At 40.5% G+C, this 22,955-nt stretch overlaps 1 protein-coding gene across 2 annotated transcripts in view; it reads left to right on the forward strand.

Annotated features, from left to right (window-relative positions):
• The window catches only part of CHN2 (chimerin 2), a 77,448-nt gene extending 55,049 nt beyond the window's left edge, over positions 1–22,399 (forward strand). For both annotated transcript variants that reach the window (XM_010585866.1, XM_010585864.1), the window contains 6 exons: positions 3,254–3,338; positions 5,779–5,952; positions 7,758–7,835; positions 14,763–14,900; positions 16,812–16,917; positions 20,545–22,399. In XM_010585866.1, coding sequence (XP_010584168.1) covers positions 3,254–3,338; positions 5,779–5,952; positions 7,758–7,835; positions 14,763–14,900; positions 16,812–16,917; positions 20,545–20,716 — 753 coding nt within the window. In that variant the 3' untranslated portion in view covers positions 20,717–22,399. The remainder of the gene's footprint in view (positions 1–3,253; positions 3,339–5,778; positions 5,953–7,757; positions 7,836–14,762; positions 14,901–16,811; positions 16,918–20,544) is intronic.
• Positions 22,400–22,955: the final 556 nt, after the last annotated feature.

The following is a 22,955-nucleotide window of genomic DNA, read 5'->3' on the forward strand; positions in this document are numbered from 1 at the left end:
CATAGAATCGTTTAGGTTGGAAAAGACCTTTAAGATCATCAAGTCCAACCGTCAACCATGTCCTGAAGTGCCTTGTCGACACACTTTTTGAATACCTCCAGGGATGGTGACTCAACCATTTCCCTGGGCAGCCTGTTCCAATGCCTGACAACCCCTTCAGTAAAGAAATTTTTCCTAATATCCAATCTAAACCTCCCCTGCCGCAACTTGAGGCCATTTCCTCTTGTCCTAAATGGGAAGAGAGGATGAATGTAAGAAACAACTTTTAATTGAAAGAGCTGGAAAGGAAATAGAGTGAAGAAGTTAGGAGTTAGACATTGTGGAAAGAAGATAAAAGACTGAACAAGAAAAGTACAGTGTATAGTCTGAAACATCATGGTTTTTTGCTTATATGAAGAAATGCGTCCCTGTAAATTCTTCTTAAAAGTTGGAATTATGCGTCAACTGTAGCCCACGCAGCCCGACCCAATGCTGTGTGTACACAGAGAGGTCTCCTGAGACTGCAGGATGGGGTAGGGACCAATAATAAATAGATCTTGATCATGTTTCCAAAAATCTAAGCCCAGGCCATTTGTAATGATGCTGTTGCAAAGGATGGGGCAAAACCTAAAAACCCATCTCAAAAACCTAAGACCTGCTGTTACCTCTCCTTGATTAAAACAGAGATGAGGCCAATCTGGCAGGTAAAATTCCCATTTACCGTTGTGTGCAAGCTTTGGGCTGCATTTGAGTGTTGTGTTCATAGGAACAGACCTCATTATTTCTTTAAAATTAATGGCAAGCCATAAAAGACTTAGTTCAAAACTACATCTTAAGAGATTTTTTTCCACCTTCATCTAGAAACTTTTGAAGATCGCCCTTTTTCAGTTAGAGATAGCTAGTATTTTCCTGTTTCGGCTTGACCAGAAACCACCAAGACTCACTTTTCTGAGGGCATTTCAGTTGGGAACTTGCCATTTGAGCTAAAATGCAGATCTGTGAAAAATTTGAAGTGAATGAATAAAGAGAGCTAAACCTTTGAGGGCCACCAAGCTGAAGAGAACAAGGGAAGGGTGCGCAGTCAGCTCTTCTCAGATGCAGCCCTTAGTCAGCATTGATGACTGTTTCCCATTAATGACAGAAGAGATCAAGGAATAATCAGCTACCGTTTTCTAAATATGCCACAGTGAGATCAGCTGAAATAAGCTTTATGTAAAGTGGGCAAGTAGGCCCCAAATACCCTAGCAACTGTGATGGACTTTAAATGTGAAATGGTGCAGTTTTTAAAATCCCGAAAGAGCTTTTACAGCCACTTCTCACGAGGTTAGTTTTTGTAAACCGCTGCAAAGCAGAAGACAGTTAGCTATCTTCCCACAGCAGATGATTTCCACCCACAATTAAATGCAGGTGCTGACCTACTAATTATGTGGTTATCAGTCTAAAAATGCAGGCATAATTAGTTGTATCCATAGTTTTGTATCCACTGAAGGTCACGTAGAGCATATGCCTGAAACTCAGGTGACCAGCTGATGTGAGGTACGGCCATTTACGCCCACTACAAGCCATGTCTGAAATTCTTGCTACCCACCCTGCAAAACAAAATAAGATGAAATAAGAAAGACGTATGTGTCTGTATCTATCAATCTATCTATCTCTAACTTTATTGCAAAGTGTAGTTTCCCGGAGATACACAATTTTCTGAGAGGTAAAATACCATTTAAAAAAATAAATATGACTAGTCAGACATTCCAGTTTTGACCTTTACTGTCAAAAGGGAGGAAGAATTACTATTGCTTTAAGCTTATTCATGCAATTATTGACTGTGAGTAGTTGGTCAGCAGTCATTAGTGGTCAGGCTGACATTTTTATCACTAAATCAGAAAGAGAGGTCTGTATTAAAATCACAATACTTCATCTTCCTGGGGAATGGACTCAAGAGTACAGGCTTATTTAGTGGTGATCCTGCAGACAAATGAGTTGGAAACATTAGCAAGCCAAATGCTTGGCTTAAAACTTCACCAAGTTTATCTGAAAAGGGCAATGACCATTTTTTTACTGTATGAAAAGTAAAGAGCAGCTTTCCCCCTCCCAGGGGGTGGAAGTGGCCTTTCAGCCGTCCACCTGATGGGTAAACAAGAGCAGAGAGAAGGAAAAGGAAGCATTAGCAGCCGGAGGTGTGCATGATTTATGTTTTGTTAAGCTCAATTAAGTCTCCGGATGGAACTAGTTCATGCCATGTCCATTCACACGGGCGTAGACCTCACTATTTACTCTTCCTTTCAATGAGAATGAAATGCTTACTTCACCAGAACATACATCTTAAATAAAAAGGTCTTCCTCCATAGCCTTTGGAAAAGCAATGGAGGAAGCAGTGGTGGTGTGCAAATCCTGGCTGGGCAGCCATGGGCTCTGTCAGGACACAGGTTATTTTATTCCTCCTTATTTACTCATGTGTGGACTGTAGCAAAATGAAATTTGGTCTACTGAAAAAGAGCCTACTGACATCTTGTCCCTATGTGAGTTCAGTTTACTTACTAGTGTCGGGAAGGGTGTTGTTTCCTTTTGTCACTAATGGATTCCAGTGTGCAAAATCAGATCATTACCCAGCCGCTGCCTGGAGTGGCTGCACAAATCGTTCACCCCTGATACAAATTTACAGCAATCACCTCTTTTGTTCAGTGTTGTTGCATAGAAATGCACATGTAACACCATAGTCATAGGGCATTCAAACTTGAGTGGTGCTTTTAGCACGTGGGTCTTGCACCAGATCTGTGGTCACACACAGTTAAGGGGAACCAAAACGTGGTGCATTCAAAGGGACTTTCTGTCACTGCATTTCCCCTACTTTCAAGTGATCTGTTGAGCATTTGAATCTCAGAAACATTCCTGTTTTGTTTGAACTAGTCAAATAAAAGCACTGATTACATTTCCTTGGATTATTAGTTTTACTTTTTTCTCCTTTGACTAGTGAACCTGGTTTCCTCCCCTCACTATAGCTAAAATGTCAGCTAGCAAAAACGGTTTGTTTTCCATGTCGTACACAGCCTGGTTCTCTGTTATGTTAAGCCTATTGAAAGATAAACTTCAAGATCAAAGCAAATTTCTGTCCCCGTGGTTTATTTCATCTAGACTTTGGAAAGATGTGGGCACTGTGTGCTAAAGATTTACTCCTACTGAGTCTTCTGTTGTTTATCCATTTCAGTTATTCCATCTGTCAGACCATCTGCCTTGCAATGACCCCATTTCTATTTTTTTCCCCCCATTTGTATTACAGGTCCATACGTTTCGAGGTCCACACTGGTGTGAATACTGCGCCAACTTCATGTGGGGTCTCATCGCTCAGGGAGTGAGGTGTTCAGGTAGCTCTTTAACATTTTCTGTCATTCTCTTGAAATGCTCGGACATCTTTCCCACCCCCAGCCTTCACTCCCTGCAGGAGGGAGGGTAGGGATTACTTTACAGACCAAGGCAAGAAATCCTCCCACACAAGTTAGAGTGTTTTCATTTTCCCCATTAGCTGTTTTAGAAATGAAGCCACCAGCCCTCAGTCGCTGAGGGTGACATCCTTTTGGTAGTACCTTGGTCATGTGTATGCCTTTGGTGTATACATTAAGAACTGATCTTTATGGTTAAGTTATCCCTGAATGTTTTTATGTCTTATGAAACAAGCCCTGGAAACGGCAGAGCCAGCCAGCAACTAGGCTTAGTAACTCATCTTTTTGCCACCAATTGCTGAGAAGTGCCCTTGTCTGCAAAAAAACTGTCACCTGTTTCCTATAAAAATACCATGCATTGCTGCAAGCCTGAAGTATCCCACCTCGAGGGAAAGAAAAAAATGCAACCTTCATTTTCCTAGGATTAATTTTCTGGTGCCTCTATAACTCTATTAGCATTTTAACAGTGCTTTAAATATTTTAAAACTGTTTGTTCTCTTGTGAAAAATAATCATCTTGGAAAAATGTAATAAACATCACTTTGTGAACTTTTGGATTCAGCAAGTGAAATAGTATTTGTTGCACTGCAAATGGGGTTTCATAACTTATTTCTATGGACCTTCAATCTCTTCCATGTCTCACCCGAATATGTCTTACCTCTCCCTACCCTGACCTCCAGGCATTCCTGATCTCAGACTGGCACTGAACACATCCAACCCTGACGTCTGCCTTTCATGGGTAGAGGAGGTGGCTGTTACCTAAAATTTAGACCGCAGTTTGAAGGATCAAAAAACCTTTCACAAATGCACAGTTTTAACAAGTGCAGTCTGAGCTACTGCTACATCTTGTCTGCCTGGAGATGAATAATGGTAACACAAAGAATATGAGAAGGACATTAAAAAAGAGGAAAATGACCAGTAGTGTTCTTTTCAAGCTATATGATCTTAAACACAAGTGTGCAAAACCTGACCTCAATAATGCATGGCACTGTATTTGTTCACATACATAAAATATTAAACTTATGAAAAGACTTACTTATTTAGTATGAAACATAATAGTCTCCCTCATTAAATTACCAACATTTAACTCTAAGTAGATAGATGCATTTGGATTTAACTTCACATGCTTGGAGAACAGCACTGAAAACAATACAGGGAGGATCCTAACTGCAGCTGCTCATATTTGTTTAGATTTCACAGAACAATAATGTATTATGCAGTAATAACTGTATGGAGAAACACAAAAAAAGCCACCCAATCCCATTAAATGTGTAGGTGTGTTTGTAGTAATTACATGATTTTGCTTGATTAATATTTTATAGAGAATAATACTGAAATGTGCTGCAAGTAATAGAGTCATGTTTACATTTTTAATAGCTCGGGCAGTAAATCAACATGAAAAAACAGTAACTCGCTACTGATGATATTAGACAGGTTAAGTTATCCCAAAGGGCACCGTCAGTGATGGGCATGACTGAGAAGGCATTAAAACAGGAATCAGACTTACGTGAGATAATGTAATTCACAATGGTGATGGTTGCTTTCCTAAGGCTTATAAATTAATTTGGCTGAATATTTGAGTGTATTAGAAAAATTCAATTTGTGGAGATCAAGCAGTGATGTTTAAGTTAATACAAACCCACCCGTGCAACCAAGAGTAGGATTTGACTCTGGAGTAAGACATCAAGAACCATTTGTAAAATGAATCACTTTTTTACATCATGCCTTTCACAGCATTTTATATGCCTAAACTGACCTACAGACTAAACACCGGGGACACTTGAGTCACCAGTGAAGTGATGACACAGGGATGGGAAGGCTGTTGATGTGGCAGAGCGAGGCAAAATGCAACACTGCAGGGATGTGGAAGGGGAAGGGAGGCACACGAGCTCAAAGCACTGTCCCAGTCTGAATGTTTAGGTGAATCTTAGGTCCTTCGCCCGTTAGCAGTGCTAAGCCACATGCTGGCCAGCAGAAGACAGTCATTACTGTGCTAATTTTATAAAAAGCTAAACTAAAACAGCCAGAAGTTAAGTCCCACGCATTCAAATGCAACACCTAGAGCTACGTGTCCAGCGATGAACTGACCCAGACTGCATCAGCGGTCACCTCCTCCTCAGAGGGGTGTGAGGGACGTCCAGAGCTTTTATAGCTTTTTAACAACTCTGCTGGAGTTCACTTTGCTCACCACAAGTTTTTTACAGATTTCCATGCTCATCTTTCTCATCTCCGTCTTATTTATTCTAGCTTTGCTGACTGATGGAGAAGTTATGTCCCTTGCTTGATGTGGCCCAAGGAAAGAAATTGTTAGACAAGACCTATCAGCATTAGTATTAATTAATTAAGCTGTCTAACTTTGTTTACAGACTGCGGGCTGAACGTACATAAGCAGTGCTCCAAATACGTGCCCAACGACTGCCAACCAGACCTCAAGAGGATTAAGCGAGTCTACTGCTGTGACCTCACCACACTAGTGAAAGCCCACAATACCCAGAGGCCGATGGTTGTGGATTCATGCATTCGAGAGATCGAAGCAAGAGGTTTGTGTACTTAGGAAAGCAGCAGACACAATTAAGTGAAGATGACCTGAATTACGTGCTAAGCTAGGACAGGGTAGTATGCTCATGCACACTGAAGACAGGATGAGAGAAGGGGTTTTTTTAGTGTAGGTGATACATTGGTCTGCATTAACTAGTAAAATTAAATCATGGCATTTCATAATGCAATTTCCTGAAATGCTTTCTGAAAACATGTCAAAACATGTATTATGTTACACTTCTGAAAGGGGTGAACTTTCAAGTGAACTTTAAGTTCATGTTTATGTGTCTTTTTTCATTATTTTCTTTTAACATACCTGGGGACACTTCCAATTTCAAAGTAATCAGTTTAAATCAAATCCCTTATTAATAACCTTTCCGGACATTATGGGCAAGAGAACACAAGTGACTGGAAGTGACTCAGACAAGTGAGGTCACAAGCTGTGGCGTTTTATGGTAGGTCACAAACTGCGCACGGTTTCACATGATGCTCAGCTACTGACTGATGGATACCATGGCTCAGGCAGCATGTCACAGCCAAAATGCCAGCTTGTGACAGGTTTTTGGTACACAGACGTGTGACAGATTGAAGAAATACCATATCCCCTCCAACACAACACAGTAATGATGACAGTATTTTTGCTTTGGATAGCAAATGTGTATGTCATGCTGCCCAATAAGCCAAATTTACCTGTTAGTCATAGCTTCAGCACAGGAATCTCATAATGTTGAATTCATGGCATCTCGGTAATCTGCATGGCAACACACTGATACAAGCCATTGGGATTTCAGAGCCACGCATCATCTACTGAAATGAATCAAAGATTTACAAGTAAATCCCCAGCACTGCTCCGTAAAGCTCTACCAGGATTATATCATCATTGCAGGGATAAATAGAAAGAATAGTTTGGACTAAGACAGAAGAGCTTTACTCCGATGATATAGCGGGAAGCTATGTTGCATTTGAGATCTAATCACTTACTTGCACATTTATTGATTAAGATAAAAACTGCTGCCCTCTCTCTGTTTTTTCAACATCTTTAAATTTCTTTAACTGCCATAGAACTATGTAAGATACTGATTTTGTTCTTAAGAAAACAAAGTGTATTGGATCTTATAAGTAGATTAACACTGTGCATAGTCACAATAAGGAGTTCTGGGATTAAAATAAATAATGTGTGTGTAACTCTGGTTGGGTAGCTCTGCCTGCTCTGCTGGGCTGCCCTGCATTTCATGTTGATGTGGAGCAACAGGGGGAAGAGCTGTGCAAGTGAGCAGGTCTCTTGTGGTGAAAGAACTGTGGAAGGGATGTACTATTGTGGAGAACAGTATCAATCACATCTATCAGCTGTGTATAAGTAAAAGCTGACAGCAAAATCGGGAACAAATGTGCTCATAGGGAAAGGCAGTCTCTTACTTGCATTGCTATTTATCATTAGAGCAACTGGTAAAAGGAAAGGAGACCTCTAAAGCTTTATTAATTATAGCCAAATCCAGGAAAATCTCCCACATAAAGTGAATAAATCATGATAACATCACATGCCCCACCATTAGCAAATTGCAATATTCTCCTCTAACATAATAAACCGCATACCTAACAAAATCAGAAAGTATAAATTCTAAAATTTTTTAATCCTTTAAAAAACAATTTAAAATTATCTTGATCCTTCCTTAAATGCTCCTGAGTTTCACATTACAATTAATATTTTGCTCCACTTAACTAGATCTGTTGTTCTTGCTTTATTGTTTTTAAGCCAGAATATTTGTTGGTTACTGAAGCAAAGTTAACCAAGAACTTTTTGTTTCAGGTTTAAAGTCCGAGGGCCTCTATAGAGTCTCAGGCTTCACTGAGCACATTGAAGATGTGAAAATGGCCTTTGATCGAGGTATATAATTTTTTAATCTTACACGATTTTAATCTAAACTTTCAGTTCTAGGACTTTCCAGTTCTTTTTGCGTCTGTATAGGTACCATGGTAATGAAACTGGCATATAAGCAGAAGTACAGAAAGCAACCTGTCTTTTCTGAGTTCTTAAATTAATCTGTAGTGCTTTTCATGAGAAGAAAGAGTATTTCATAGTTGGAAGGAATAATTAAACAGTAAGTAATGGTAGGCAGAAGGCTAAGTGCTCGGGAGACTGGATGATTGCTCAACCTAGCAGCACAGCCTAGGCTCCTAGTCCAAGTATGAGCCTAGATAGTACCAGGGGGAAGTTCTTAGTCCTATCTTAAGTGAACTCAGTGCTTTACAATATGATAATCTGAGCTTAAGAAACAGGAACTCCAACTGGGAAGTATTCTGCCTGCAGCCTTGCAGAAAGCACCGCACTACTGTGCACGTGATTGCATCTGCACTACAGATGAGAGGAGCATTGTGGAGATTGGTTGTACAGCATACTGAAAAACGAATAATTAAAACACTGCCTGATTACCATCCTAGTAGCCCTTCTAAATTGATTTAGCTGATTACGTTTGTTCTGGTTGTGCACACAGTCTTTGCACACAGGACTAATTCTAAGTATGTATGTAAGTGGGTGCAGAGTAGGTCCTTCATCAACAGAAAACACATTTTCAAGTACATTTAAGAAGTTACATAAATATTATTGTCCTTTCTGATAAATAGTGTTTTCCTTCCTACTTAATTTTTTCAGGTATTACCTCTGCTGTGTTAGGGAATAGGTCAGACACAGCCCAGTGATCACAAGGCCATGGGGATGAGGCAGGTCCAGGTCAAGCCAGAAAGTCAGCCTGTGGGTCAGGGTACCAACCAGAAGGGTGTGTGGCCAGGCACAAGCATGGCCATGACGCAGCTGGAGACAGCTAAGAAGTCACTCAGGCGGGGACTGGGGGCCCTGGGCCCATGGGCAGGAAGCGTGGGGGCTCCAGGGGAGGCTGGGCAAGGCCAGCGATATCTGTGGGTGGCACGTCTTACACTTACTGTGCCTGAATACTTTTTTGTTTGGAGACAGTTTGTCATGCAAATGTCACTGGCAAAGAAGGTCCAACTAGGATTTCCAAAGTGACTGTATTCATGCTATACCGAAAAATCCTTTGAAAAATAATACACATTTTAAAACGTGTCGGACACTGCAGTTGTGAACATATGCATATACACACATCGGTCAGCCATGATTTGGGCGAAAGAGATGCACAGTGATATGACTGCTATCACAGGAAGATATATGTTGCAGATGTGCCACATGAAGCAGTGCTACTGCAAGGGTCACAGTCCCCATAGGTCCCACTCTGCTCCCTGCAGGTAAATCTGGCCTGGCAAACCCTTTTGTTCTGTGTGTTAATACTCCTCTAAGTGTACCAACCTGAACGAAACTCAGAAGGAGAAGCACAGATTGAAGAGGGAAGAGTTTGAAGAAAGCAGATGGAAATTTATGTCTGAGCATGACTTGAATACTGCTACAGCTGTAGTTCCTTTGCAAATTCTTTGAACCATTGCAGCCAGTTCAGTTTTACAGTGTATCTTTTATTATTGCCTACATTCATGGCATAATCTGGTGGCGATACACACTTGAATTAGACCCACAGCAAGGAAGAAAGTGCGATTTACTGCCTAGAAGGCAGCACCTAGAAACAGGAGGAGTAAGGTCACTAACAGTATCAGATTTCCAAAGGAAAAAAAACATGGATAAACATGGAAGCAGAGAAAGCAAGAACCGAGTTTGCATACAAGGCTGTGGGGAAAAACCATTGGGCATAAATTGATAAAAAGCTGTGTCTTCATTTTCTTTTAACAGTCGCATGAGGGAAAAGGGCTGAGAGTGTTGCCATGAATAATGCTAAAAGCAGCGCAACAGTGAACAAAACCTTGTTATGAGAAATGCATGACTAGATGTTGCTGAGACCAGAAGCTGAAAACTTCAAAACTTTCTAGTTTTGAAAATGTTTTCTCCCTGAACTGAGATGGCAAAGCAGAAGGAGTTGTTTTGGGGGTTTTTTTGCAGGCAGGGATTTAAAGAAAACCAAAATAGATTTTTTGTTCTGACTTGTGGGCTGTGCAGCTAGAAGGTGGTTGTCAGCTGGCAGAAGGTTGAATTGGCAAGATGCTTCCAATCTGACAGCTCAGGGCTTGCTTCCCCGTCAGATCCAAGTTTACAGACACAGGGACCCAACCCTTTCTTTTGCATCCCAGCCCCACAGGTAGGAACATCGCTTTTCTGCTGCCCAGTTACCGCTGCTTAGCCCTGGAAGCCAGAGCAGCAGGGAGTGGACTAGCCCAAGCATGTGGAATATCCCAGATCTCTGTCCCAGCTGACAGAGCTGGGAGAGAGGGAGACTGAGAGCCAGATGGCAGGTCTCATCTCCAGTAATGCCTGGAAGGTTTTTGTTCAAATTTCACTTTCTGCCCAGAAAGTGAAGTTTGTGGGAGTTTTACAGAACTGTTATTTTCACATTCACTACAGGAAATCAACATATTTTTTGCAAAAGTAAAGAAAAAAAATATAGGAAAAATCACATCTGAAATATAAAATGGAAAATTCCTGATCAGTTCTGGTTAATAGACAGGTGTTGCAGCAGAAACAGCCACATCACTATCATCTCAGACATCTCTGGAGCATGCTGCATAGCAGAAGGTAAATGTGTTTTAAAAGACGTTGAGATAGTCAGCTGTCAAAGGAGAAGCTCAGAGCAGGGCTATGAACCAGAGAAGAGAACTCTTTAATGGATGGTCTTGGAACAATACTAGAGGATGTACACTGTCCAGGAATAAATTTAGTTTGCTAATTTAAAGACCATTTTTTAACCATCTGAAAGCAAGGCTCTGAAACAACTTTCTAATAAGAGCAGGGATAAAAACCTTAACTAGTTTTAAAATGGAAGTTGAGGAGTTTACGAGATGGGTTATGTGGCACGGTGCCTGCAGGTAGCAGAGCACTGCACTCTGGCATTACAGAGGTCCCTCCCTGCCCGTTGTTTCCGAGTCAGTCCCCAGGCACCTGCCTAGAATGCCAGTACGCTTTTGCAGCTCTGGAAATACAGCTTTTAATCAACGGGTTTGAAAATGAACAACCAAGGAGTCCTCCCATTTTAATGCGCAGGATGCATCCTTCAAATAATGCCATCAAGCTTTCTGGTTTCCCAAGCTCTTCGTCAAGCCACAGGAGCCAGAAGACGGTATGATACAGGGATGAGACGCTGCGGCTGACACGGCCATAGAGTACCTCTCCTGCTGATTTCATGTGCAGCTGAAGGGTGCAATGAAGAGAAGCCAGCCCTCCCCCTGACTAATTCTGCTTTGCCAAAGGGACACTCACTTGTTGCTTCCCAAGAATTATAGCAAGAACAGAAAAGCAAAGGCAGGTTTGAAAGATAACATCTCAGGAAGAGAATGGCATCCCACATAATACTATTTGGGCCCAATGAAGCTGTGATATTTGATTTTAAAATAGGGAGAAGTTGGTCTTCATCTGATTTAAACTAAGACTCCCTTCCAAAGCCAAAGCAGTGTAAATACCCCTACTGTAAATTAGCGTTAGGCTCTCTGAGGCACTGACAATGTTCTATTTTAGTGATTTTTTGTAATGAGAAGGAGGGGAATAATGTGGATTTATTTAATCTGGTGAATGTTGGTGCTGTAGAATGACAGTTGCTCTCTGTCAGCGTTGTTGAGCTGTGGTGTTGTGGCATCCAGAAAAACCCTCATTGTGTGCTTTATCCACAGAGCTGCCATTGTCACCAGTGCATTCTGTCCCCCCACTTGTTTGTATGACTGGCTGGTACAATACACTTGCTAAAAATATTATGCTGTTAAATATTACATGAGTACTTAGAGGCATCCTAACTCATACTCACTCTTTTGCCAGTGTAGCTGAAAACCTGTCAAATGCCAAATCCAAGAAAAACCACAAAGAAGCACGTTAGCATGGCAAAGGTTGTGCAATAAAAACAAAGCATTAAGCAAAAAGGAATTTAAGTGGAAATGTAATTCAGTATTCAGAGGGCATAGCTGAGGCTTTAAGAATGTAATACTTATTCCATTTCATTCTCTGATAAACTATTGGTATATTTCTATGGCATCCAAAGTCAGCTGAAACCTTTAAGGAACAGAATAAAGACTTTCTTTGTCTTGAGGTATTCAGACTTCACAATAATGCAACAAAATATGTTGAGAGTCAAAGTAACAAGGAAAGAGAAATGATGGGGTTTGGGCAGGATTAGGTTTGTAAAGCTGAAATGAACTATACGTTCGTAATCCAAAATGAAAAAAAGATTGTATTAACATATGGCCACTGCAATGGTACTGAAAATACTAATTACAATCTGAGAAAAGTTACTGTATTGAAGAGTGAAAAAAATGATTGTGGTAATGCAGAAGTTACCATATAAAACAGATGTAGTTCATACAATATGCTATTGCAGAGGATCCTCTGTGAAATTTGTATCATGACTTTACTGGCAATGAATTAACTTTTCTTTCTTAGTGCTTTGAATTTTAAAAGTGTATAAATAAAAAATACAAATCCAGGAATTTGGTGAGGATAAGAAATAAGTGCAGCCTGCCAAGGGCCTTCAATTGCTGAAACTGAAAAGAAAAGAAAAGAAAAAAAGACAATCCAAAATCTACCAAAGGAAAATAAAAATTCCCCTTCCCCTACATACCCACTGCAGAAATGTGTAGGTATATTATAACAGATGTATTGTTATGCTCACTTTAAAATAATTCTTCAGCATGTTTCCAATGGATGTACATTTGTCTCTGAAGTGAAGAGAAAAATCTTTGACTCAGGAATTAATGCATTTTTCCTACAATAAGTGAATATGTAAATAAGAGGTATGTTTGAAGTACCTCTAGCTGAAGTGCCCCTTTAAGGAAGCTTGCTGGGCTGCTTTGTAAAAGTACTAAATAAATAACACTTCCATTTAGTGTACTGGTGACCTGGATAATAGATGCAACCTTCTGCTTTGCTATATCTGTTCTGATGCAGCTGCTGGCTCCTTGGAGGTATCTGTTTTCAGTGGAGCATTTTGAGTGCTCAGTGTCCATCAATTAAATAGAGCTCTCCACACAAAGCTTTACAAGACTAATGCTACTGTGCCTGGAACATGTGGATTAAAAAAAAGATTGGGGCAGTGTAAACATCCTCCTAGGGCTTATTGATGCTGTATTAAATTAAATGCTGATGGATGTATTCAGACTGCTCAGCTGCATCAAGAAAGGCTGCTTGTTTTAAACACTTAAGCGTATAATCTCCTCTTGATGAGAACATGTAGTGCTATTAGTCTTAATGAGAATTATGTGCATACATTGGACAGGACGTATCCCTTCAAGATTAATGCCATAGGTTTGTATAAAATGTCTACGATCAATATAAACTCTTTTACTCTGCTGTGAAAGCCTTTATCACCATCTTAAGACACCATGTATCAAGCACACCCACTCATCTGTCTGTATCAGGGCACGTCTACAAGCACTAGTTATTGCGAGACAAGCAAGGCGATGGCTTTACAGCGTGTCAGCGCCTCGGTGGCAGCAGCCCAGGCTTGCTCGTGCACCTCCTGGCAGATACGAGCAAACTCCTCTCCATTGTTCAGGCAAGCGTAACCTCACATCACGCCACTCACCGTACGGTCCTAATCTTTACCACCTCCTGCAAGGGAAGCGCTGTTATCCTCACTTGAAAGGTGGGGAATAAGGACTACGGGGTGTAACTGATCGCAAAGAAGCCTGAGATAAGCTGGGGGTTAAATCCAGACAGCCTCAGCCACTGCTTGACCAGTGTCCTACCCCATCTTTCTACTGGAAGATGGCCAAAGACAGGCCCCAGGAGGGGAGGACAGCAGAATTTCTCAGTCTGGAGAAAAATGTGGCTATGAGGGTACTAGGTAATATAGAACAGATGTAGTCATTTGAACTTGAAAAATAATAGTGAACCAGCCTTGCCGCTAGTTCTTGTAACTTCACTCATTGCAAGCCATGAGTTGGTCAAGGGCTTATCAGCAACACTTGTAAATGTTAAGTTCATGTGATTAAAAGTGCTCCATAATGGAGTTCTGACTAAGTGTGTTATAATATGTGGCAAACAAAATGTATGTCATTTCAGTTGCATAATTCATCTATTCAGCTGTTCTGCATTACAGGTATCCATATTCATTAAACAAATTGTGATCCACATTTCAGAATAAATTGTATAGCTAAATGCCATAGCATGTCTATTTAAATTCAAATTGTTGCTATAAATAAATAAGTCAAATATTAAGACATTAGAGGACTTCCAGAAAATAAGGCAGCTTTATTACTAGCTAATCAGTATAGATAGATTGGTGCAAGACTTACAAGATTTGGATGTTTACTCTGATTTTTCCTACTGGTCTCCTGAGGGTCATTGGAAATTTATGTTATTTCTCTGTGCCTCTGTTTCCCCAAGCGAAAATGAAAACAATGGTCCGTACTCCAGTGCATTGATCTGCGGATACAAAATACAACACCAGAACAAGTTATTAATAGCTTATTTTCAGTGAATAAATGGACCAAATTCAATAGATATATTATTAACATGATTTTTCATCCAACATTAAAACATTATGTGTGAGATGGTACACTGCAGATATTACTGATGAAATCACCAGCCCCTCCAAAAGATGTAAGCAAATAAATTGTTTACTAAAAGATAAAGAAACTACCATTCCTCATTCATATACTGTAACGTTGGTAGCAATATATTCTCATTAAAGCCTTCCAAATGCTTTCAGGTTGTTTTTTCTTGTCAGGTTGAACACCATAAATCTGAATTAGAAGCCTAGCCTTGCTTCAGTCAAAATTAGCCTGGTTTCAAAAAGATTTCTTCCTCCTTTTCTAGATGGTGACAAGGCTGATATTTCTGCCAGTATTTATCCAGACATAAACATCATTGCTGGAGCACTGAAGCTATACTTCAGAGACTTACCGATTCCCGTGATCACCTACGACACCTATTCGAAGTTCATAGAGGCAGCAAGTAAGTATTGCATAGTAATTTGTACTGATCTTTAATTACATTTCCCATCCATAAAGCTGTCCACGTTAAAGAAAAAGGCAAGACAGACGACAAATTGGAAGTAAGGGCATTGTTCTGTTCATTACTTCACTGCCATGTCCTTCTTTCACATAAAACTTTTGCCTGATTGTTAATCAGATGGGACATCATTCAGGTTAAAAAATAAAAGTAAACGTAGGGTATCAAAATAACTGACCAGTTTCAGAAGGCATGGTTTCAGTCTCAGTCAGTGAAGCTACGATGTGCCCTGGGATGGAGTTTTGAATGGAATCGCCTGTCCTTTTCTTGTAATTCCCACCCAAATTCTGTGCCAACAGGCAGAATGTCCAGTGCTGCTGCAAGGACTGCATCTGGCACTGGGACGATCCCAGGGCTGGTGTCACGCCTGCAGCGCTGGCTGCCAGACACATGCAAGATGGGGTGATCAGTGAGGGGTCAGGGTTGACGTGAACAGTGTGAGCCTTGAGGGTGTGTCCCATTTCCCCACCATTTTCTCCATCTCCCATACCCTGGCCTCCTTTGGCAACAAAACTGCGCTGCAGACAAGCACATCCCCTCCTTCAGTCCGTGAGGGATCAGAGCAGTGAGACACCCCACAAAGCACATCTGCCCCACAGTTCAGGTGCATCCCCTGTTTGTTAAGTCCTACAGTATCTAACCCGTGTCCGGATGGGAGGCACGGGCAGTTACCCCCTGCCCAGAGCCGGCAGGTCGTGGGTGCACGCTGTCAGGGAGGGAGGAGGACAGCAGCATTCGTTGCCATAACGTTGGCAGAGCGAGCTGAGATTTGCCTCAAATTCTACTCTCTGCGGAGTAGCCTTCCACATAATGATAGTCCCTAATGAAAACTCACCAGACGGATTGCATCAAAATCAGATTATTAGCAAAGATGTCAAAGACATGAGGTATCTACGAAGTAGCATCCTTTCTTCTTTAAAAAATATCCTTAGTAATTTTGAAATGGCACCCAGTATATCGATAAGCAGCAGGAATAGTGGTCTGTCTGTGTGACTGTGCTGCCTTCCCTTACCCTCTGGCTTACCCCACCTTGCAGTCCCCATGCAACCACAGATACCTCTCTCCTGCACTCTCTTCTTCCTCCTTGGCAGAGAAATTATTCTTGCTTGTCACTTGTCCTGTAAAGAACATGCCCAGAGGAAGCAGTTCCTGTCATGTCAATACACTAGTCTCTTAAAAGCAGGACACAGAGATTCTTAATCTTCTAAAATTTTGGGCTGCTGGTGCCATTTGTATGAAAAGTCATGCAGCAAATATAACTCTGACTCAGTTCACAGCTTGGGAATCTATACTTTTCATGTATATGAATGTAAATCCTGCTCAGATTTTTAGAGAGATTGCCAAACAGTTTTACTGATGCTCTCCGATCATGGATACCTACATATTTAAATACGTTCAGAAATCTTTGTTTGTGTAATTCCATGCCATTTCAATCTTGGCTAAACTTACATATTCAAGCATAGTCTCTAAAAGCATATGTCCACACTCCCATCTGGTTTTGAAGGCTAATGGAAGTAATCTTATGTAAGATTTTAAAGAGTCAGTTCTGGGCAGAGTATTATCAAGCTCGTAACGAAGCTTGGGTACTGTACCTATACAAGCCTGTAGGTAGAGCTACAGACCATAGAGACAACTATTGGGTGGTCTTTGTTGCTGATTTCTTTGTAAAGCCTTTTTTTTTTGAGGATGCAGAAGTTGCTGATAAGCTCCATATTTATGAGTTTAATATTTATCCCTCCAAGCACAGTCAATGGCTTGTAAATGATTCCATAAATAATAAGTTAGCTTCCTGAATTATTGCTGTTTACAAATGGAAAGCCCTATTAACATTAATCCTGTTTGGTGTTTTTACAGAAATCTCCAATCCTGATGAACGTCTAGAAGCAATACATGAAGTGTTGATGTTACTCCCTGCTGCTCACTACGAGACACTTAGATACCTAATGATTCATCTCAAAAAGTAAGTTAATTGGCATGCAGGATAGTTCTTGAAGAGCTTAACAATTTTCTGCTTTGAAAGAGAGACATCACAGAAAGTACCAATAAAGCTTCCATTAGGGCACTGCCACTAAAACAATAATGTTGCAAATAAGCAGACAAGCTATGTTTGTATAAATGCATATAAGCTATGCACATATATAGCATAGATCCTTTCGCTGGCAGATCATTGCAAACCTTTGAAGAGTTAATTGAGATTTGTCATGCTTCTCTGAGGCAGATGATATCTGCCAAATACCAGAATGGTAGGTACTTCAACGATGTGCTAGATGTGCTGCAGTAAGTCACTTGATCATGCTTTGCTTCTGCCTCCTCTTACCTCCTGATTTGTCTTCTTGAGCGATAACCCTAAAAGGAAAGAGCTGTCTCTTACTAGTTGTTTGCTCACATCACAGTTAAGCCAAGAATCAAGCAGGACCTATTTTTATACAACTAGTAAAAGCAATACAGGCCCTTTTCAGTTATATCTCCTTTGGTTTTAAACACACTCTGCCTCATTTGCTTTCCAAAGCTTCTGTAGGCATACATGACGCATACATAAGGCTTCATAAGGCATACAAAATTTTCAAAAGTGCCTAAATTTCATTTTTGAAAGTGACTTGGGAGCATACTGCTGAGTTTTGCAAGTTTTCAGGTAGGTACCTTGGAAAATTATGAAGTGCTCCAAAGAGGGTGCCTCACTTCCACTAATTTCAAGCAAAACTGTTTTTCAAAACCATGCTAACTCCACTTTGCTACTTTGGGTATTTACGTGCCTCAGGAAGCCATCTTTGCAAGTTTTTAAAAACTGAAGCTGAATAAAGACTGGCATGTCATCTCAAAGCAGGCCTTCATTTAAGGATATGTTGCCCAAGATGTCCCTTGTCTCTGGTTTAAAGTTTATGGTGCTACTTGGAAACAACAGAAAAGGGGTTAAGGCAGGAATACTGCCTACTACTCACCTTTTATACAGCAAATCCTTGTTCCCTTCTTAATTGTCCCACTACTTGCAACACAGTTGCAAATTTGGAATATTTTCTGTGTGCACTATTCTGCACTGTTAATGCCAACCTAAAAAGAGAAATCCCTCAACTCACATAAAATTGCATCAGAGAGCTTGTGTGAAGTGCATTTCATGCTCAATCAGGTTCTCATTATGCAGAGACTTTTCCTCATTTTGAATCGGCTCAGGTCATTACAATTGAGTAATTTTTCTTTCTGATGAGACATTACCTGGGCATGCAGGAACTTCTTTGGACTCTGCGGAAATGAGATGTGCAAATATCCACCCTTGTCAGCACATATGCATGGACAACTCAGGATGAACCATGTTGGCTTTTAAGAAGGCCTGTGGAGGCTGTAGACAAGCCAGCTGCATACAGAATCAGTACTTTCATGTCCTGGCAGCAAATTTTTCATAGACAAGTATTGACTTGCCTTCCTTCTTTTTCATGAACTGCAGTACAGGCTTTGGTTCAGCTGTTGAGCTGAACTACCAATGAGACAAAAATAGTCCAAACAGCTGATTAAGCTTTCTCTCTCAAATACCTGCAAGTCATGCAATGAATTTCCTCTCCTTTCCCAAATCGTAGCTTTCAGCATCTGCACAGAAATCAAGCACATGTCAGTTCCTATGGAGATTCTGTTGGAGAGATTTGAATGTGAAAGACAGAAGATCTTTTAGGTTCAGACTATGCTGTTCTGTAGATTAAACAAGGAGTCCCAACTCCAGCCCCATCGGGATCTTCCTGCACGGAGAAGACATGCGCCAGTGTCAAAGAGTCTATGTAAAGGCTGCAGGATCACAGCCTCTACACCAGCGCTGTTTCTCAGCAGAAGAGAAACTGCACTGAACTGTTGTTAAAAGCACAGGAAAATCCAGCAGAGGACAATGTCAGCAATGAAAAATGAGTTTGTCAGTCAATTAATTGTTTTCTTCAGTTATCAGATAACTTTTTGCCCAAGATTGGAGGAAATACAATAGCATGAGCAGTCCCCCCCTGTGGTGAAATGCACAGAACTCCATCCATGCTGACATTGCAGTGAAGCTGTGAATCTTCTCTGTGTTCACCCCAGGCCATGCAGCAAGCCCCACGCTCCTGCGCAGAGGTGCCAGTAAGATGTATGTAGCATTGCATAGCTCTTCAACATCTGTGCTGCATACATCCACAGATGGAAAGCAGAGTGTTATACATACACTTGCACAGAGGTGGCTTGGGCTAGGCAGCCTTGCTTTGTCTTTTTTCCTTGCAAAGCACAGCTAACACCTGTGCTAGAAGATGAGGATGCACCTGTGAGTAGGGACACTAATGGACTTCTGTCCTGAAAGCAAAGAGGAGCAGTGTTTTTCTGTGACAGAGCCACTCTTTGCAGAGACCCAATAGCAGAAGCAAAAACTAGTCATAAAAGGACCTTGCAAACAAGGGAAGACCAGATTACTTCTGGTTTCAGCCTCTTTGTGCTCCCCCGATGGCATGAGTGAATCCACTGCTGCCCAGCTGGGAATTACCATGGCCGGGGGTGGTCTCAGCTGTTGCCAGGAGAGCTGGCTCCAAAACCAGATGTGCTCCACCCTGGCAGAGGAGTTGTGTGTGGAGGAGATGTGAAACTTCACCCACGCTGTACTTGGTAACAGCAAGTGTCTGGTCCATGAGGGACCGTGGCCGATCGAGGGACCATGGCTGTCTCTACACTGCAGTGCAAGAGCGCTCTCAGGACCCAACTCAAATGCCAAAGTCTCAATGGGACAACGCTGATGTGATCCAGCTCTATTACCAGGAGGAAAACCTTGAGCACACCTTGCATTTTCCAGCAGGCCTGACTGATTTTCCAGTCAGGGCTGACTTCTCTGCAGCTTGGCCAATCCTGGGTGGTCTTTGTTTGCTCCAGCCACATATAGTCTACCTATTCTTGTATTTACATTATAGGACCCGTGCCAGGCAACAAAACAGCCTGGGCTCCTTCCTAGAAGTGCCTCTCTTCTCTGTCAAGGATAGGTGGCGTTTGCCAGGCTGCTCCAAGATTCAGCCTACTCCTAAAGTATAACAAGTAATCAGAATCACTCAGCTGTTGGTTGCCCTGAGGCAGCCAGCAAGGCAGAAAGGTGTGAAGGGCTGGGTTCCTGCAGGCTGGAAGCATGTCTGGGAGAGCGTGGGGGTCATTGGTAATCAAAAGAAAATCTGGGTTCGTATTCAGGAAGCACACCCACACCTCTGGTGTGATGCACACCAAGCACAACGTGCCAGAGAACTGTAGTTACTGTAGCGTAGGACACTGCTCCACATCATCATTTAAATTGTTATTATGCTTTTCAAAAAAGCAACTGCCATTAATTCTTATACCCTAATGGATAGCCACATGGAAAAATCACTTAAGAGTCGCATGAGGGGTGTTTAAAGGCACTGGAAATCACAGCCCCACCATAGCTGCATTGTACTTGCTGTGGAAACAGTTACTATATTGAGTGAAAGTAAAAATTGTTACTGAAAAATGTCATTATCTACCAATGCTTGATGTTAAGCAGTACTACAGATTAAGATGCATATATTCTTTTCTTCTGGGAAGTAAACAACTACTTACTTTTTTTTCCTTTCTTTTTTTTCTATTTTAGGGTTACCTTGCATGAAAAGGAGAATTTTATGAATGCTGAAAACCTGGGAATAGTGTTTGGGCCCACTTTAATGAGACCTCCAGAGGACAGTACCCTTGCTACGCTGAATGACATGCGGTACCAGAAGTTAATTGTGCAGATTTTAATAGAAAATGAAGATGTTCTCTTTTAGACAGAGAGGCATATCTTCAAAGCCATTTGTGTTAAAATAATTAGTTTGAAGGAAAACAACATTTCTTTAAATTTTTTTAAATATAAAGGAAAAGTTCCTTGACTGCACTTCAATTTCTGCAAAGTTGCAGATGGATGCCAAAATGTTTAGGGAAAGCCTATGTCTCATAGACATATGCCTCTTTGTAGAAGGGAAAAAAAGGTCAGAAAAAATCCTCTTACCTTGTATCTTTTGCCTTGCCTCAGATGTATATTTGTTTTGAGAAGTTGCAGACGATTTTATTGTTAACTTATTAAGAAACACAAAACATATTTTAATATGGCTAGAGAAGCAAAAAGGTACTTAATCAGTGTTACTTGTATACGCCTATACATTTCCCTCTCCATGAGACATAATTATATATGTCAATTGTGAAACAGAACCTATATTATAAAGATATTTTTACTTTACCTAGCTGAAAGAATGGCATTTTATTTTAGCAAACTATAAATCAATGCGGTGCGTTGATTATTTTCCACGTAATTCTTTCCTGCATTTTTGCTATGATATATTGAAAACAATTACCACTAATGCAGTATTATCCTGACATACCTCTTTCATTGCAAGTGTTTTAAAGGAGAATTCTTTTCTTGTATGTATTCCAGCTTTCCTTAGGCTTTTTTGAACATTTAGGCACTAGCATCCTAAGATTGTACACTTTTTAGCCATTTGCTATTTCCCAAAATATATAGTATTTTCTCTTCTTTTTTTTTTTTACTCCCATGTAAGATATGGTATTGAGAATTTTTCAAAAGTCCTAGTGGTAGTATCAGTTTCACATGCCAGATTTTTCTTGGATTACAGTAATATGTAAGTTAAGTGATGCTGGGACACTGGATATTTTCTGGCCTTGTTGAAAAGTTAGCACTTTTTTGGGTTAATTATGAAGGATTTGGTTTTTCTGTAAAAATCGAGTTATGTTTTGTCATGTTTCTGTATTTATAAACGTACGGTAAATCTGCTAAAAATGTAGGTATTTATCTTGAATGTGTTTCCTGATGGTTTGTTAAAAAAAAAAAAAGAAAGAATGTGTAGGAAATGTGGGAATTGGTAAATTTAATTATTACCAAATTTTAATATTTTTCTCCCCTCACAAACATTGACCTACAGAGTTCATAGTCTAACTGCAACTTACTCCTAATGTTAAAACTGTTTCTCAGCATGAGATGTTTCTGCAAGCATAGAAAATCAACATAGTTTACTACCAAACTCAATTTTCAATACAAAAAAAAAATTCTAATAATCCCTCATCTTGATCATTTGTATCATATGCTTGGTAACTCAGTGATGCAGTTTCCTGAATTATTTCAGGGAGCACATGTTTCTATTCAAATTGAAAAATATGTGTAACTATGATAATGAAGGGAGGTGGAGGGTATGACTGTAAATTTGTTGTCTTCTAGAGAAATAACTAAGGGCTAGATAGATTAATCCAGATTGCAGAGCAAATGCTAAATAGTCTGAGTTCCCAATACTTCCATAGATCCTCCTGCCTTGTACAGGACTATTTGTTGTAGGTTATGTACTACTTAATACTGTCATAAAAATGATCTGGAAATGGTTTTATTTTGTGAAGTGAAATATGCTTTGTAATTTATGATAGTGCAAATGGAAGGAAAAATCCCATTAAATGTGTTAAAGAGTTCTGGTGTCTGTCACTCTGACCACATGGCAAGCTGCCAAATGAAAATCAATCGCTAATTACCATCCTGACATTGCTGGAAACTTTCCTACTTGGAAAACTTAGAACAGTTTTACTGAATGTCAGCAGTTTCAGATTGGCACTTGGATGCCCATACTACCACAGCCAAGGCTATGCACACACTTAGTTTCTGCGATCACCCTGAACCACCTCTTTGTAAAATGTCCAAGCAAGCAATGAATCGCAATATCCATCCAATCAATATCCAAGAATCAATGCCATCAGAGCACTTTTCCACTCCCTTGAACACAGACATTTGACTAACAAATGATTTTCTTCAGTTTTTCTGGTGAGTTCAGTAATGAGTTGTTTTTTTAAGGCAGGAACAGTATTTTAGTACCCTTTTTTTAAATTTTTGTAGGAAGACAAGCAAGTCATTCTGCTTCTGCTTCTCCCTTTCCCTCTATCATGGGCATACTGGTAGCTTTGACATGTCTCACAGTCCAGGGTCTTCAACACATGTCCCATCCTAAGGATTTGATGACAGTACAAGGCAGT

This window comes from Haliaeetus leucocephalus, unplaced genomic scaffold (assembly GCF_000737465.1).
Source record: "Haliaeetus leucocephalus isolate CR32 unplaced genomic scaffold, Haliaeetus_leucocephalus-4.0 Scaffold135, whole genome shotgun sequence".
Taxonomy (NCBI): Eukaryota; Metazoa; Chordata; class Aves; order Accipitriformes; family Accipitridae; genus Haliaeetus; species Haliaeetus leucocephalus.